Source organism: Rousettus aegyptiacus, unplaced genomic scaffold (assembly GCF_014176215.1).
Source record: "Rousettus aegyptiacus isolate mRouAeg1 unplaced genomic scaffold, mRouAeg1.p scaffold_m13_p_2, whole genome shotgun sequence".
NCBI classification, from domain to species: domain Eukaryota; kingdom Metazoa; phylum Chordata; class Mammalia; order Chiroptera; family Pteropodidae; genus Rousettus; species Rousettus aegyptiacus.
The window spans coordinates 45,773,723-45,791,425 of record NW_023416295.1 but is presented as its reverse complement, the minus strand read 5'-3'; the positions used below and the strand labels follow the sequence as shown (position 1 = coordinate 45,791,425).

The window sequence follows — 17,703 nt, the reverse complement described above, 5'->3', positions numbered from 1 at the left end:
AGACTCAGATTAATTTTAATTAAAAGGGACTTAACATCCCATAGACTTAAAATGATAATGAGTTAGAGTTTTTAAAAAATGATAAATGCTTATTATTTTAAAATATAAGGGTTATATATTAACATGTCACCCAAAATCTCATCTCCGGAAATAAGCAGATGTATTTGGGGTGGGAGGTGGGGCGCAGATAGGTAGATAGATAGATAGACAAATAATTTCATAATATCCATACTTCTTCAGTCCTCCTGCCCTCTTTCCTCCAGAAATAAAAAATAGATTAGAAGGAAAGGAAAGGGCTACCTAAAGGCTTTTCACAGACGCATCAACTAATTCTCTGCGATGAAGGAAAAGATTGGTCATTTTGTACCTTTCCTCACCTGCTTCTACTAGCTCCTGATTTTTATTGCCTATAATTCCTTTTACTTTATCAAGGTGTATTCATTTACATTCTTTCTACAGTAAATTAATTTTCCTCTGGGCAATTATTTATTTACTTTTGTCTGTAATGTTTACATAGCTGCCTTGCCCCCCGCCTCCCCATCTTTCTTTTGGTTAAAGCAGAGAGCTTTGTCCAGCCCTCCTCCTTTTTGCTATGAATTATTGACACTACTCTTTCTTTATGTGGGACCAGTTTGTTTTCACTTCTGACCTACAAACATTTTTTTTTTGTAGCCTTAAGGCATGAAGTGGGAAGCAAACATTTTGTTCTAGAAGTCCACTAACTGTGCTGAGGAGGGCTCAGTCTGCCTGGCCAGAGGTGTCATCCACTTATTCCCTGGGCTTGCTTGGTTTACCCTTCTGACTTAGCACAGCACTGTGAAATGTGATGAGCCCTCTGGTTTTTCTTGCCTTTGCTGCAGTTCCTCAGTGACGTTTCAAGAGCATCTGCTCTGAAGGAATTTTCCCTCACTCCTCCCTGAGTAGCCTCCACACTGTCCATATTGCTTATGATAGTTCTCTATAGTTGTCTCCTTCCTTTTACCCCTCAATACTGCTTTTGGGAGGTGGGTTTTGTAGACTTATTATTAAATGTTAGTTAAACTAAATTACTGATTACAATTTTTCTAAGTCATACTGAAATGAAATTTTAAAAGCTGTTAGTATTTTAGGCTTAATTTAGTAGGCATTAAATATTGGTTGAGAAACATAAAATAGTGGAAAGACAATAGAATTTGAGGGTAGAAGTGACAAAGAGTTGTGTTCTAGGCCTGACTCTGTAAATAACTACTTTTGTGTCTTAGGAAGAGTCAATTCTACTAGGAATTTAAATTTACATTTCTTGATTACTAATGAGGTTGAAAATCTCCTATGTTTATTGGCCATTAGTTTTTCCTTTTAAGACTTGCCTGATTTTTTCCTTAGCCTATTTTTCAGTTGATTCTTGGTCGTTTTTGTCTTTTGCCTCAAAGAGGAAAAATATGTGAATATTAAGTCTTTGTTATATTTCAAAATTTTAATGTTTGTTTGACTTTTTTGTCAAAAATGTTAAATTTAGTCCATTACATTTGTTTTCTTTTAAGTCATCTCAATTTCATGTTTCAAAGGCTGACATCATCTCAAAATAAATATAAATTCTGTATTTTCTTCTAGTATGTTTGAAAAAAAAATTAGCTTTTTAATTCAACTGGAATCTATTTTTGTATAGGCTATCAAGTAGGGATTCTAACTTTGTTTTCCAAAGAGGTGACCAATTATTACAATACCATTTATAGGCAATATATATATTTTTCTCCACTAGCATGAAATGCAGTTTCTTTAGAAAAAATTACATATAATTTCATATTGAAGTCCTTGTTAAGGTTAAGGATCTTCGTTTTGTGGAGTCTACCCCATAATGGTTCGAATTTTAAAAATTATACTCACTTTCTAGTAACTTTCTTTTTAACTTTTTATTGCTCTTTCTCTTGGAAATTACTGTTCTATTTCCTTTGTTTAATCTGATATCATTTTTAAATATAGAATATACAAATTGATAAAAATGTCTCAGCCTTGATTTTCAGCAGCCTTCCCCATATATAATTAATTAGGGATTTTCAATTGTCCTGTTATTTGTCTTTTAGGTTTCTTAATTATAGACAAATTCTACCTAGCTATACTTGTCTTTTCTACTAAAAATTACCAATAATTTGGGGTTAATATATTAGCTGAATCTAGAGTAATAATTTTTCTGAATAAACTTCATTCCTTCCATATCTAATGAATAGGAAGAGGGGAAGCAAACCAGAAGTAGAAACCAGAATGAACAAACCTTGTCTGTAGAGATTGGTTGGAATTTGGTTAGAAGTGTGTGTGTATGTGTGTATGTTAATTTATTTTTGTTGTTTAATTGTTCAGGAAAAAGCCAAAACAATGTTGGACAACATGAAGAAACTGGAGAAAGAACTATTTAAAGAGATGGAATCGGTCCTTCAAAACAAGCATCTTGATGTGGATAAAATTGCTAATCTTTTCCCTCAGTGTACAAAAGATGAAATTAGGATTTATAAGTCAAACATTAGTTCTTAATGACCATATAAATGGTCATCAATCTTCCTCAAAATAAGAATCAACCATCTTGGTAAATGATATAAACCTAATATGAGCAGATATGATTATTCTTTAATAACATTTAAGTGATAGCTTGACTATTAAAAAACTACATACAATGGCTGAAATATTCAGAAAGACAATAACACTAGAATTGGACACATATATCATGGGATAGTCAGGTGTTACATCAGGTACTCACCTGTGTTACTTTGTTTTTAGCTATAATAATTAAATATTCAATTCTGCATAAAGCATGAAACATTAAAATAATGCATGGATATATATTTATTATAATTATGTATTATACTCAAATAATTTTGTCAATTTTAACAGGATAGAAAATTTTTCTTTAGTAATGAAAACTACTGTCTTTTGTAATAAGTTCTTTTGTGTTTTAGGCAAATATTAACCAGCCTTAACAAAACTTTCTAGATTTACATATTTTAAGTCTTAATGCAGTGTATTAATTTTGCAGATGTACTTTTAGTAAAGTCAAACATGCTCTTTGTCAATATTTGGCTGACCAGTGAGTCTTTAGCTCTAATTAGCTAGCATTTTTTTGGCCATACCCTTAATAGGCTTTTATGTTCATATTTTTAGAAGAGCTTGTCTAGGAGATTAGAAAATGGGATAAGGGAACCAAGATCTTAGGAGACAATGCTTCTGTGTCTCAGATCTCTCTCATCTTTTATTTCTCTTTACTCAATGAAAAGAGGAACAGGAAGGAGCAAGTGGCAATGAAATAGAATTATTAGTGTATTATGAACATTAAGAAGAGTTTAATTTATAGTTATTATGAATATTATAAATGAATAATATCTGCCCCCAAATTTATAAAACTTTGTTAAATTACATTGAGAATATCAAGTAAGACTCAAATTGCAAATATAAACAAGAAAAATCCAACTCAAAATACCTCTATGTATTTATTGGTTTCTAGAAATGCCCATTTTAGATAAATATCTAATAATTACATTATCATATTTATTGGTTGCTATCATTGCAACTAGGATAATTACTAAAGTAGTGGATCATTATATTTAAAGAGTACCCAGGAAATTACTTTTTAAAAGTTCTCTCATAAAAACCATAATCTGCCTGATATTGCTTGTTTTTACAGAACTGCCATTACAAAAAGGAATCTGTCTCAAGTACTCAGTTCTGCGTTTGCCTTATATACAGTTCAGTGATAGGTTCTTCCTGAATCGTGAAGACCCTTGGCCAACCCCCATACGCCTCCCCCCCACCTTTTTTTAATATATGAGGAACTAAGGGTAAGTGGTTCATTGATTTATTTAGGGACACATACTTTAATCTGTTTCTTTCTCAAGGGCCAGCATGTTTTCACTTTCTTTTTCGACACCACCTGAGACCAAACTAGCACGGTCTTTCTCCTGGACAACTGCAGTTAACTGTTCTACACTCATTTTTGTTCTTTATTCTATCCACACGAGTCATTGCAGCAAGTGATCTTTTAAAAATTTAAATTGGATCATGAATTTACTTCCTAAAACTTAGGAAAAAAATAGACCTTATTTTTTAGAACAGTTTTCAGTTTAGAGCAAAACTAAACAGAAAGTAGAGTTCCTATATCCCCTCCCGCTTCCCATTCCCCCCTACACCCATCAAGATCCCACACCAGAGGGGAACATTTGTTACAGCTGCTGAACCTACATTAACATATCATCACCACCTAAGGTCCATAGTTTATATTAGAGTTCACTCATTGTACATTCTATGGGTTTAGAAATTACAGTATCATACGGAGCAGTTTTACTGCTCTGTGTTTCACCTCTTCATCCCTCCCACCCCCTGCTTCAGTAACCACTGATATTTTTATTGTCTCCATAGTTTTGCCTTTTCTAGAATATCATATAGTTAGAATTATACAGTATGTAACCTTTTCAGGCTCTTTAACTTACTTAGTAATATGCATTTAAGGTTCCTCCTTGTCTTTTCATGGCTTGATAACTCATTTCTTTTTAGTGCTGAATTCCATTGTTTGGATAGCTTGCCTGCTGATATCCACTACGAAGGACATCTTGGTTGCTTTCATGTTTTGGCAATTATGAATAAGGCTGCTATAAATATCAGTCTGCATGTTTTTGTATAGACCTAAGTTTTTAACTCACTTGGGTAAATACCCAGGAACATAAGTGCTGGATAGTATGGTAAGAATGTGTTTGGTTTTTCATTCCCCTAGCAATGAATGAGAGTTCCTGCTGCTCCACATGCCTGCCAGCATTTGGTGTTGTCAGTGTTCTGGTTCGGGGCCATTCTTTTAGGTGTGTAGTGGTATCTCATTGTTTTAATTTTCATTTTTCTAATGACATATGATGTGGAACAGCTTTAATATGTTTACCATCCGTGTATCTTTTTTTGGTAAGATAGTTGTTCAGATCATTTGTTCATTTTAAAAATCTGGTCTTTCATTTTCTTACTGTTGAGTCTAAAACTCTTCTAAAAGGTCATTGAGACAGGTCCAAATCCTTAATAACTATCAACAAGATCCTGCTGATCTGCCCCCATTTATATATCTTATTACACTTTTGCCATTTTTTTTTAAAATTTCTACTATGCTTTTTCAATTCTTTGAATGAGTCCAGTTCCTTCATCATGTCTGTACTCTCTGCTTGCACCATTCATTTGCTCCTCTTTATATAAATATTTCTTTTCCTCCATTTTGAGTTTTGCTGAAACATTACTTCCTCAGGGGTTTTCCCCACACCACAAGGTCAAGTTTCTTGTTACTTGCTCAGAGCCACATGTAATGCTGATCACAAATGTAATTATATGTTTAATGTGTCTTTCACAGTAGAAGCTTTATGAGAATAAGAACCATATTTGTTTCCCCTTTGTGTCCTCAGAGTTCAACACTGTGTCTGACACAAGCTGGACATGCAATAAATATTTTGTTAAATGAACATTCAAGAACTGATGGAAAGAATTTTTTATAGTCCTTTTCTCTACCTGTAAAGTTAAGAAAATTAGGTAGACATCTATTTGTACAACTTGGTAGCATTTGATAAGTCTCAGGTCAATCTGTTGCCTTTTTCCATATTCAAAATGGGAATAATAACTCCCAGATAAAGACAAGTATTATTATAAGGACATGTAAATTAATTTATAAAATAGGAGACTTTCACTCTATACATCCAATATGGTATTTGGGCTTTGCTGCTTATGTGTATAATTAATGCCTTGTGATATATTATGTTTCTTAAGAGTAAAAAATGTAGTAGCTGAAATTAAGCTTTTCTTTGGTCAACCCTTAAATGATTTGGTTTATTATTTACCATTTTGTAATAAACCGAGAAAATAATTCAGTAAACTGAATATGTAAGAGAAAGCTAGTTTGTTTGATCTTTGATGAGAACATCAATTTATATATTAAACTTCAACCCAAAATTTTGGCCTAGAAATAATCATGCAGCCTAGAATTTTGGAAGTTTAGTGCCTACCTGTAACATTTGCCAAAAACAAGTTCTACAGAATGACTATTTTCTTAATGATTTACTTTAGGCTTTTATCATATCAATTGTAGAAATGTATCTTCTTTTCCCGAATAATAGTGGTAATATTTCTGATCTTCAACTGTATTTCCAGCCATCACTCATCACATGACTACCTATGTCCATTGATCTAAAGTAATTTAATATTTTACATGATACATGAACGGACAAAAACAGAGCTATATTCTGCTGCATAGAAAACATGTTAAATAATAGTTGTACATTTTTCTTTTAGAAACTTATTGATCACTAATTATTCTTAAAATGCCAAGCACACTTTACCTTATTCTAAAAAACTGAAGTTTAAACATAAGCTAGGCATGGGATTACTCACTGAGAACAAAGAAAAGAACTATTGATCATGATGAAGATTAGATTTTTATCAAAATTGTATTAGATAATTTTCCCAGCTGTGACCCTGCATATTAAAAATTATGAAATTTGTGAAAAGGACTCTAATGTCATACTGAGTCATGAATAAAAAATGTTTACTGAATGCATAATTGCATAAAGCCCTGTGCACAGATCCCGTAGGTTCATGAAGAATAGAAAAATCTCAGAAGACCCGTTTAAGGAAACAATGAAAACTTATAGAAAAGACCTATGATGACTTCTGCATTATTCAGATTACTCGAAGAAAAGATGGGGCAATGCAAATTAAAATAGGTATTTTATTGAGAAACTTGCTTTGTCAGTGAGAGTAAAGGTTACAAATATTTTTATTTAATAAAATTAGCATATCCTTAATCCTAAAAACATCTCTTAAAAGCCTTCATTAACTGAAACTACAGATCATTCTGACCCAATGTTTTCTTTTTAATGTCTCCCATGGAAAACGATGCTGCTGATTTTCTTCGTGCAAATAACAGAACGTGTAGTATGACTTGTTTACAAACAACAAATTCTCCACTTGAGTTTGAGTTGCCGTCATGCATGTGAATATGTCTATTGCTGTAGCTATAAAAGTCTCTTGACACAGCACCCAGCTTTATGCTTACTCCTGAGCATTCTGAGAGTTATATTGTGGTCATATTAAAAAAAAAAAAAAAAAGTTCTCCAGTAAGACAGTTTACCTGAAAAACATCCCCATCCCCTAATCATAATTTAAAATTGGTATAGGTTAATACTACACACTAAAGTATAATTTACAGGCATACCTTGTTTTATTGCGCTTTGCTTTATTGCACTTCACAGATAACTGTGTTTTTTACAAATTGAAGGCCCTCCATGGGCAAAAAAGATTACGACTCACTAAAGGTTCAGATGATGGTTAGTATTTTTAGCAATAAAGTATATTTTAATTAAGATATGTGCATTTTTTTCAGACATAATGTTATTGTACACTTATTAGACTACTTTATATTGTAAGCATAACTTTTATATGCACTGGGAAACCAAAAATTTGGGTGAATCACTTTATTGCCATATTTGCTTTATTGTGGTAGTCTGGAACCAAACCCACAATATCTTCAAGGCTTCTATGCAGGTACTTTTAAAAATTACATATTAAAAGGGCAATGATTTAACCCTATAAATTATTTTCTAAATGACTTACATGAGAAACTAAAGGTATGTGATAAATAAATATTTGAAACATGTTTTAAATAAATTAAGTCAAAACAGATACCTAATAATTGAGGTTCAAAGGTCATGTGGATCTCTTTAATTTACTGAAGAAGATAAATCTTACCTGAGGGCAATATTTAGTAATTTTTAAATTTACAGATTGTTATACCTGGACATTAAAAAGACTACATTCTAAATGTAAAAGTAGGATGTTAGGGTTAGAATTTTAAAATCTCGGCTTGAAGTTATAGTTTTATTTTCTTTTTAACTGCAAGGAATAAGATAATAGGGTTATTCTTCTGCACTGTAATGTTTGTTCAAGCACCAGAAATGATACATCACATGGCCATAATTTTATTGATAAAATATAAGTTAATCTCAAATTACTATTTTTAGTATAAAAGTTAAAGATTAGACTATACTTCTATGAGGGATTTTGGAGATGATAAGATTTATGGAAGTTCTTATTCCTCTTCTAGTGGCACATATTAGTACTTTGGATAGAAAAGCAAGAAAAGGTGAACCTTAAAAAAAAATAGTACTTCTAATTGTTAATGAGTACTATTTGTCAAGGAAATGGAAAATATAGAAAAAGAAGGCCTTTTATTAGAATCACTAAAATCCTTTTTTAGGAGGTGCTATCAATAAGTTCAAAGTTGTCATAATTTAAGGTCTATGACCTGACAGTATTATACCTGCAAAATTTGGCAATTTAAAGAAATAGTAAATTGGATGTTGATTTTGAAATTATAGCAAACAGTTGCAGGAACCATTGTTTTAAAATGTTGGCATAATTAGTTTTCAATAATTTAATAATTAGTAATGATTATATTCATTCAAAACTTTAAATTTTGATTTCATTTTGTTTTCTTTTTCCTGTGTCAGTTTCCTCTGTGTTTTACATACACATAAAATGAAGAATGTTAGCATGGGGTGGGAACACATCAAATTTTACAGAAGAGGCACCTGAGGCTCAGAGAGGTTGTGATTTGCCCAAGGTCACACAGCTAATAAGTAACAAATCTGGGGCTAGAATTTGACTCTGTGTTGAGTTCTCTCCTTCATAATTTAGGTCTTAGGGGATAGGGATGAAGGCTCAATTTCTTTATATCTTTCCTGCTGGGGAGTGGTTGCATCAGTAGCAGGAGGACTCTGTTCAGGACTCTTTTGAAGGAATCTGTAAAACAAGTGCTCATCCCGAAATTCATAGTCATTGGTGATATGTTGGATGACTCCTCCTTGCACCAGTCTATCGCCATAAATCACAGCTTCACCACGGTCGGAGGCAAGGCCAACTTCAATTAGCCAGTTCACCAGGTCACAGCCACAGAAGGTCCCAGCAGAAGTCTTTGCACCACACCTGTATGTCAAAGGAATGATTCACCCATATGTTCTCTAAATCTGGTATCAGCACTGCATGATAGAAGATAAGTAAGGAAAAATAGGAGACAGGGAAAGACAGCATGATAGTTAAAAGTGTGGCAGGAATGAAACTATTCTGAATATAAAGGGTTTAACTCACCTGACCCTAGAAAGACCACGGAGAAAAAGAAAATATGCCAATAATGCTTGTGAAAACAGAAGTGCTTAAACCAAAAAGTGACTCAGATAATGTAAATTCATCTATAAAGAAATATTCTTTGTGTAGTAGATGGCCTTTTATGATCAGATCTATTCTGTAGATAGATGAATATTATATATTTTGTAAGTTATAATAAGTAATTTGTCTCAGGGACATTAATATATTTTATAAGTTCTTAAGAAGTGGCTATTTTACTAAACTACTCAAACTTTATATTTTCTGCTTATCGAAATGCCCACAAATAGCCTTTCTTTTTGCCCTTAGCAGCTAAGACAATCTTAATTTGTTTGTCAGGAATTTGCTGCATTAGGAAGCAAGGAAGGATTAAGTGAAATCTGTCTTGTTATAAATCTGAGATTTTAAAATGTACTTTGATTATGAATATACTTCTGAAATTTGTCTTCCTAGTGCAAATGTGGAGTGCCTCAAGTATAAACAAATAAGGGAAAGAGAAATGTAAAAAAAAAAAAAAACATTTAAATGATTCTGTACATTTTCACAAATATGTAATAGACAACATGAATCTGTCCAGAAGCATCAGTCAAGTGTAAAACCTAAAGTGCTTGACAGTAGGAAACAGTGGATGAAAATCAAGATGAAATGAGAAATAGGTGACAAAAAATTTTAAAACATTTAACCACAAATGAATATATATTAGATTTTCATTTAAAAATTAGAAAAGAGGTTAGTATCCATCATTTTCTCAAGCACATAAAATCACAATATTTTAACATCAGTATTTTATTTAGTAATAATCTATGCAACTACAAATATCACTTTCAAGAGAAGCCTGAATATTACAGTCTGAGTCTAAGCCTTCTTCCTGCTTGCTGATTTTTAATTTGTAGACCAACACCTTCTATCTGACGCCAGCGGAATATTTGCTGGTGACTAAGCAGGCAGCTACAACCACAGCCCAAGGAGTTGTACAGAGGGGCAGAACGTGTGCCGCTGTGCAGGCTGCAGAGCGGTTCCACCAGTGCCCATTCAGCCGCCTGGGACCGAGGCAGCCCGCAGCCCTGCAAATGGCAAGGGCTCTGCTTCCTGACAGTGGCAATCACAGTGGGCCTGGTGGGGCTATCACGGAGTTCCATTTTTTAATTTTAAAAAGCAGTTTTAAATTGTTGAAACTATCCATAAATGATTCTTTGAAACAATTGCATTTGTCCTTTTAAGGGCAGGAAACTAACTTTTCTTCATAGTTAACCATTTCCAGAAACTGGGCGAGGCCCGTCATGAGATTTTGTCATCTAATTCGAACAAGATATTTTAAAGAGGAAAACTAAGGTTTGGAGAATTGAACTTGTCCAATGTTGCACAGCTAATAAGTAACAGATCCAGGAGTTAAGTTCTAATATTAGTCTCTACTCAGTGAGTCCCCTTTCCACTAGCTAGACCAGGCTACTTTCTGGTTATAATGAAACACAGTGGTATAATATCTGTAAATAAATCATCCTAAATGGTAATTTTCATAAATTTAAACATTTATAGTTATAGACATAAAAGTATTTGGTTCTTTTTTTTTCTCTTTCATGCCAACCAAAAATATTGGCACTGCTACATCTGCTTTTTGATTTCCTGCTGTATACTCCATACCTTGCAGATTCGAAAAATAAATGTCACAGACTGAAGATTACAACTTGAGGTGAAAAAAAGCTGCAGAATTAATCAAGAGACAGAAATTTCACTTCATTTTCTTGATAATATCATTAGTAATATGAAATAACACACCACTAGGAGATGGGGAATATAAAATCACTTCTAAATCCAATGTATCTCAGAGTTTTGTGACACACTAATGGCCAACAGCAATTGAATATTAATATTCTACATTTTATTAAAACTTTATTCTAAAGTGTTCATATTTTATATGGAAATCAGAAGTTATATGACATTTAAAAATATAAAAAGCAAAGTGATAATGGCTCTTATATATGCTGTTTCTTAGACTATAAACTGACCCATAGCTATTTTAACTTTTACATGTATATGTGTTATTAAAAAGAACAATCTTGAAATTACAACTACAGTACTTACCCTGTTATAAACCAATATTAATCATCTAAAAAATAATTACCTGGAACATATACTTACTTTCTTTCTTTAACTATGTTTTGGATACAGAGGTCACGGTGATAATTTATAAATTGTTGACAGGTCATTTTTATTTCCTCAGGAACAGGAGAATCCTTGTTTTCTGCTCTTTCTTTATTGTTCCATAAGAGTTTAAGTCTGAAAAACAAAATTTAAGGAGGCTGTTTTTAAGGAAAGAAAAGCACTGAGAGAGAACTCTTCCTGCTTATTACTACATCAACATGGCTGTTCCAGAGCTGTCATTTACCAAAGCTGTCATCTACAACACACAGACATCATTAGTGTCTGAAGCAGAAACATACTTAGCCTGCATTCTGTTTGTTATTCAAAGTAGACTGGGGCGGGAGTGAGGTGGAGTTGGGTGGGGACTTTAACATTTTATAAAATACCCTCCAGGAATGTTTGACCCATTTCAGTTTCTACCATAAATAAAATTCCATCATCTACACTCTATTGTTTTGAAATGCAAATCAATTATTTAATCATTTCCCAATTTCAGTACCCAAAAAACACATAGTGGGATCTGGAGTTTAGAACAATTCTGTTTCTACCAGCCCAGACAATAAATCTGTTGGATATTTTAACTGATCATTGTGAAGCTGGTAACTATGTCCAGTGCTAACTATGTCCTATTATGCTTTTCCTCCCCCATGAAAGGATTATGACCCTAACAACTATATCTTAATAATGCTGATGATGTTAATGATGATGAAAATGGAGAATAAGAAGAAAGAACAGTTACCATTTACTGGGCAATTAGTTACAGGAGAAATTCCAATAGCACTTCTAGTTTGTGCTAATTTTGACTTTGAAAACAAATGAAATACAAAGGTTTGTCTCCCTCACCTCTTCTTCCTTCCCCTAAGATAGAGTATTATTACTTTATTATTTTTTATAAAGAAATTCCTCATCTGTATTTAAAGAAACTTCTCTAAGCTAATGAAAACCCAAAAATTTAGAAAGAAGAAAATTTTAGGGTTTTTTTTTTTTTATAAATTGTCAGTTTGACAGAGAAATCCTGTTGTGAAAGGAGAAAGACAATCAAACATAGACCTTCAGGGTCACGCCACCTATTACTTCCATTTCTAAATGCATTTTCAAGTTTCATTTTACTTTATGTAGTTAATGGTATAGATGGAAGCCAGCACCATCAATTCTTATTAAAATGCAAATTACAATGTTAAATTAACAACAGTTCTTCCAATATTTTCTCTGCAATTAGTTACAACGAATATGTGAATCAACAGATAAACCTTTCTGTGGTGTTCAGTTTACATTTCTGTGGCCTCCTAGCAATTAGTTACTAAAGGTTTAAATATATCAGTATCTTAACAGGATGGCTTTGTCATTACCTTTACAGATACAGATTTATTTCAAATAAACTTACCTTCTTTTGAAAGGTAGGATGATTAAATGTTTATCCAATCCAAAGATGCCAAAAGAAATAAATCCCTATGAAAGAAAAAAAAAAAAGACTATGTTTTATGAATACAACAATAAAATTTGAAGACAAAAATTATGGAGACCACTAAATTTAGTGCTTGGGAAGCAAACCTATAGTGATTAGAGCAACATTTTAAATGGAACACACTAGGCAAGCCCTCTAAAGTTCAGTGCCTTGAGGCAGGTATAATACTTGGCTGTATTTTCCTAATTATCTGTCCTACTAATTATGATGTGATATAAACCAGTACTGAATGACGCCACGTGCATGCTAGCTTACTGAAGAAAATGAAAATGCTTAAAGGCTATATTTCTTTGTTTTTCCCTTTTTAAAAATAAAATATATGCTTATGTATTTCCTTATTATCTGTTAAAAATTCAAAAATTATAGAATTTAAAAATGCTGTAGATTCTGAATATAATGCAGCAACTGAACATTTATGTGAAATGAAACTGGCTACTGTTAAGGGAAAAGGTATGAAGGATATGGGGGTGATTAGACAGCAGATATCAGCCACAGATCAGGATGATGAGGACTGCTTGGGGAGACAGGAGGTTGGGAACTGCCTTATGTCAGGCACAGTGGGACAAGGAGTTAAGTGTGGGTTGGTGGGAGGTGGGATGGAGAAAGTAGTCTATTACATGAAGGGCCTACCTTTCTTTACCCCCAAACTATAAACAATCGAAAGGGAGTAATCTGACTACAAAACCTCGATACCTCCCCAAGAGGAAAATGGGATGTGGGGACGGGGAGAGGTGGGATTGCAACTTTCTCCTTCCTTCGAAGCACTTGAACCATAAGCTGTGGGGGCCGAATTTCAAATGCAACATCCCTGACATTAGCTTCTGTTTGTGAAGCTTTCTCAGTGCCAGTCTGGGGATGGCTCAGCTTAGACTGGGCTGTAAAAATGCAAAATGCTGAGAGAGACTATGCTTTTTCATCCCAGCATTTTATAGTTCTTGAGTACAAAATCGAATCTTAAACAGTATCCCAAAGTGAGGCAGGCATCAAGTAGCCCTTGAGATGCTTATGTCTGTACTAAACTGATTGAGGTCACTTGTCTACCTAGACATGGCTGCTTTTGCTCCCACAAAACTGGCAAAACAAACTCAAAATATTTCAAAGAACTAATGTTAGGGAAAAACATCTACTGATAAATGTTAACTAACTCATATGGCCACTTATTTTAAGATTTAACAGGCCAACCCAGTAATTTCCAAACAGTGCTTTTTTCAGCCTGATAATCTGGGGACTAATATTCTCTAATTAATGTAGGGGATTGAATACAGAATTAAATTTTGAAATTTGCACATAAAAAATATTGTTCCAATATTTAAAATGTCATTTATCCTTAATTATCTATTTTAATAGTGACATAAACAAAGACGACAGCACCTATCCTATAAGTTCTTCATAGAATTTTGGTTTCTAATTTTTAAATTGGGGATGGTAATATCTACTTTGCGGGTATTGTGACATTTAAATGAGATAATTAATGTGAAATGCTTAACAACGGTTGGCATACAGTTAAGTAGCCTGTGAAGGAATGCCAACTATTATATCTGCCAAAAACTTACTTATACACTGACTTATAATTTTTAGAAAAGCTTTCAGTCCATATTCCTCATGAAATATCAAAATGTAAATGAAATGATATACACCAATTTAAGTGGCTAAACTAAATGCTCAGAAAAGTCATTTTCCCAAAGTGACTTATTTAGACAACAACTAAGTTTAAAAAGAACTTAGAACATCTTGTCCGTGCTTAAATTATAGTTCTTTTTTTTTTTTTTTTTTTAATTATCATTCTTTATCTCAAAACCAAAGCAAAAAACTATCTGGTAATTCTGACTACAACATTCTGTGTGCATTCTGATGACTTTAACCAATATAATAATTCATCTCTACTAGGAGACAGGCAGCAGCTGTCAGCTGTCACACATACCAGCAGCTGGCAAACAAACTAACCCTTTTGATTTAAAAGAAAACAACATCCGCACCCCCCTCCAATCAGCCCATCCAGGCAGACAAAAGCCTCTCAAAGTTCTCACAAAATAAATACCTGGCCAAAATTAAACACAGCACAGAAAAACTGTAGCTCGACATATAGTTTTCCAGGCTCTTGGTTGAATAGCCACCATAAACAACTGGAAAGATTCTATAAAAGAATGGGAAAATAGTATTTTAAATGAAACAAGCTAATCATTCTTTCTATCCAGAACACAGAACAATAACTTACCTACTTAATAATTAGGGAGAAAAAGACTAAAGGGAAAAACACCAAGAGAGTATAGAGGCTTTGTCTTTAGAACAAGAGGTTTCAACCTCTCCTCTTGACAGATGTCACTCAAACAGCATCTATTCTGATCAGATTTGAAGCAAGAAGACATGAGCCATAATGCAGAAGCTTACATAATATATCAGGACTGCCGACTAACCTAAGACAGGACTGATTTTAAAATTAGTTCTGCACAATGAAAACAATCACATCACTAAGTAGCAATTCTTGGCAGCATTTCTTACTTTTTGATTTTTGTTCTTCAACAGCAGTTAAAATGGTGCTGGCTGATACCATTCTGTGTAATAACTATACAGGTGTGAAAAGGGGAAGAGAGTTTCTTTATAGGTCATTTTGTCCATTTCTCACCTCTAGGAAGGTTTCACTTGAAATGTCTCAAAGAATTAAATGATAATGACTTGCAATTCAAAAAAGAGGACATAAAAGCAATTTTTAAAAAACTTAGTAATCAAAGAAATACATTTAAAAAATAAAGTGCTATGTTTAGCTTATAAAGTTATCAAATTAAAAAATTTGTAATATTCAGTGTTGGTGAGAGTACTTTATAAATCTGTACTACTTCTTTGGAAAACAATTTAGTAAAATGTATCAAAAGGCATAGAAATATTTATACTCTTTGATTCAGGTTTTCCAACTTTGAGAATCTATTGGAAGGAAATATACTTCATGGAGATGTTTATTAGAGCATTATGAAAAGCTAGGAACAATCTATAAATTATAATGTATCTCCTTGATGGTTTATTGAGGAGCCATTTAAAGTAACAATTACGAACAACTATGTAGCATCATGAAAATGCTCGACATAAATGACAAAGCTGGATATCATCTCTCTCTATGATTAGAACCATGAAAAATGTATTAAAAAATAGAACACAATAGTGTGATGGATATTTTTCCTCTTTTTGCTATTTTGTATCTATTGTCCAAAATGGTTATGTTATTTTCAAAATTAAAAATTATTTTTTAAGTTTATTTATCTGAGGAATATCTTTTGAGAGGCCATGTAGGCATTTATCTGCTAAGGTCAGTCAAGAAATATGTTAAGAAAAAGTGGCCCTGCACACATCATGTGGATACCTGGTTTTATCAAATTCTAGGTTAACAGCATAGAATGAGTAAGTGATTCTAAGCAAAATAAGCTATTGAGAGCATTTAGGCAATAAAGTAATATGAATTATTCATTCTTCTTTTCCCCTAAAATCATTTAGCTCAAGATTAGGAATCAGATGGCCTAGACACCACCCCCCTGGGAAGTAGTAACTAAGTTTCTTCCAGATGCCTGAATATAACCTTTGCCAAAAATATAAAGAAATGGCCCCAAAAGAAAATCAGAAGGAACATTTACAGCAAACAGGCCAATAATGAGAAGTAAACAGAGCAACACATGTCGAGTCAGTTGCTGGTCTCCACTCTGTAGATACTGTTGTTCTTCCTGGGCTAATATGCAGCTCTGGGAGTTACAGCAACTCACACAGTGATCATCTATAAAACAGTAAGCATGATAATTTGTAATCAGAGCTTTTTATTTGAATGCATTTTAAATTCATAATGACTTCCTAAGCAAACCACCACATATGCACATTCAGCTCAGCTTCAGTATATTATTTTAGATGAAATCAGAGGAAGACTCCTTCATGTTGTTTTGGGAAGTTCTACTTGTAGGGTGTTCTTATCTGAAAAAATATGAGTAGGATGCAAGAGTTCCCTGCTATTCGGCAACATAATATTCATGTGCTTTTTAAAAAAATCAAATTAATACCTCAAGTTTCACCTGTGATAACTATACATATTGGTTACAAATACCCTATTTTGGCTCACTGTGATACAAACTACTATGTAGCACTAGCCTTTCACTAAGGAGTTTAAAATTTTCCTTAGGAAAGGTGTTTAAGGAACAAAAAATATCATTATATACTTTATTCTCTTCCCATAGGGAACCAAATCAAAATCACAGGCATGACTCTTCTCTGGCCTAACACAGCGAGGGGCCTTTCCCGAGAAACCTTTGTTTTCCTATCTCAGCTATACGACATCGAAAGCAGGGTAAAACATTTTTTACAAAATAGATGTCTAGTCTAACATACAGTTTTGTTTTAAGTCAGTGACTAAAACCTAGAATTTTATAGCTCTTACCCTCAAGCTAACAATAAAAATTTTATTTCCTAAAGCCACTCTAAAGAAAAAGACATATATTCCCAGAGCATTAAACATGATTTAGCATAATAGCTAATGACATGGGGGAAAGTTCACAATGTTGCTAAGTAAAAAAGAAAGCAGACTGCTAAACTATCTCTGTAGTTATGAGTCTATTTTAATAAATATTATTTGTGTATATCTAGGTATAGAAAAATTCTAGCAGTATATATAATAATTTGGTCTTAAAATATTATGTACTCATATTACAAAAATGAATAAAAATAAATCTTAGCATCCTTTATTTGTCTTTTTAATACATTGCAATATTTATTTTGCCTTTATGCTGTGCCAGTGTTTTGCGGATGAGGAATTACATTATTAAACTCTAAAATTTCTCGTTTGTTCATGGTTCAAATTCCTTTAGACTTTCTTTAATTCGGTCTTAGGAATGATACTAAATTACATGAACACATGAAAGATGGCTCCCATTATAAATAATTTTTATAAAATATGATCAGAAAAATCTCAGAAGTCCCTAGCT

General features: G+C 33.0%; 2 protein-coding genes across 8 annotated transcripts in view; one reads left to right on the top strand and one right to left on the bottom strand.

Annotated features, from left to right (window-relative positions):
• SCRN3 (secernin 3) overlaps window positions 1–6,023 on the top strand; it is a 29,193-nt gene extending 23,170 nt beyond the window's left edge. For both annotated transcript variants that reach the window (XM_016134897.2, XM_016134916.2), the window contains one exon: window positions 2,335–6,023. In XM_016134897.2, coding sequence (XP_015990383.2) covers window positions 2,335–2,505 — 171 coding nt within the window. In that variant the 3' untranslated portion in view covers window positions 2,506–6,023. The remainder of the gene's footprint in view (window positions 1–2,334) is intronic.
• A 669-nt stretch (window positions 6,024–6,692) lies between these two features.
• The window catches only part of GPR155 (G protein-coupled receptor 155), a 38,025-nt gene continuing 27,014 nt past the window's right edge, over window positions 6,693–17,703 (bottom strand). For 5 of the 6 annotated variants that reach the window (XM_016134834.2, XM_016134872.2, XM_016134855.2 and 2 more), the window contains 5 exons: window positions 16,372–16,508; window positions 14,790–14,885; window positions 12,671–12,735; window positions 11,284–11,421; window positions 8,321–8,967 (listed from right to left, as the gene is read on the bottom strand). In XM_016134834.2, coding sequence (XP_015990320.2) covers window positions 8,676–8,967; window positions 11,284–11,421; window positions 12,671–12,735; window positions 14,790–14,885; window positions 16,372–16,508 — 728 coding nt within the window. In that variant the 3' untranslated portion in view covers window positions 8,321–8,675. Of the gene's footprint in view, window positions 8,968–11,283; window positions 11,422–12,670; window positions 12,736–14,789; window positions 14,886–16,371; window positions 16,509–17,703 lie in introns of all 6 variants that reach the window. The other variant, XM_036236223.1, reaches the window with a different exon arrangement.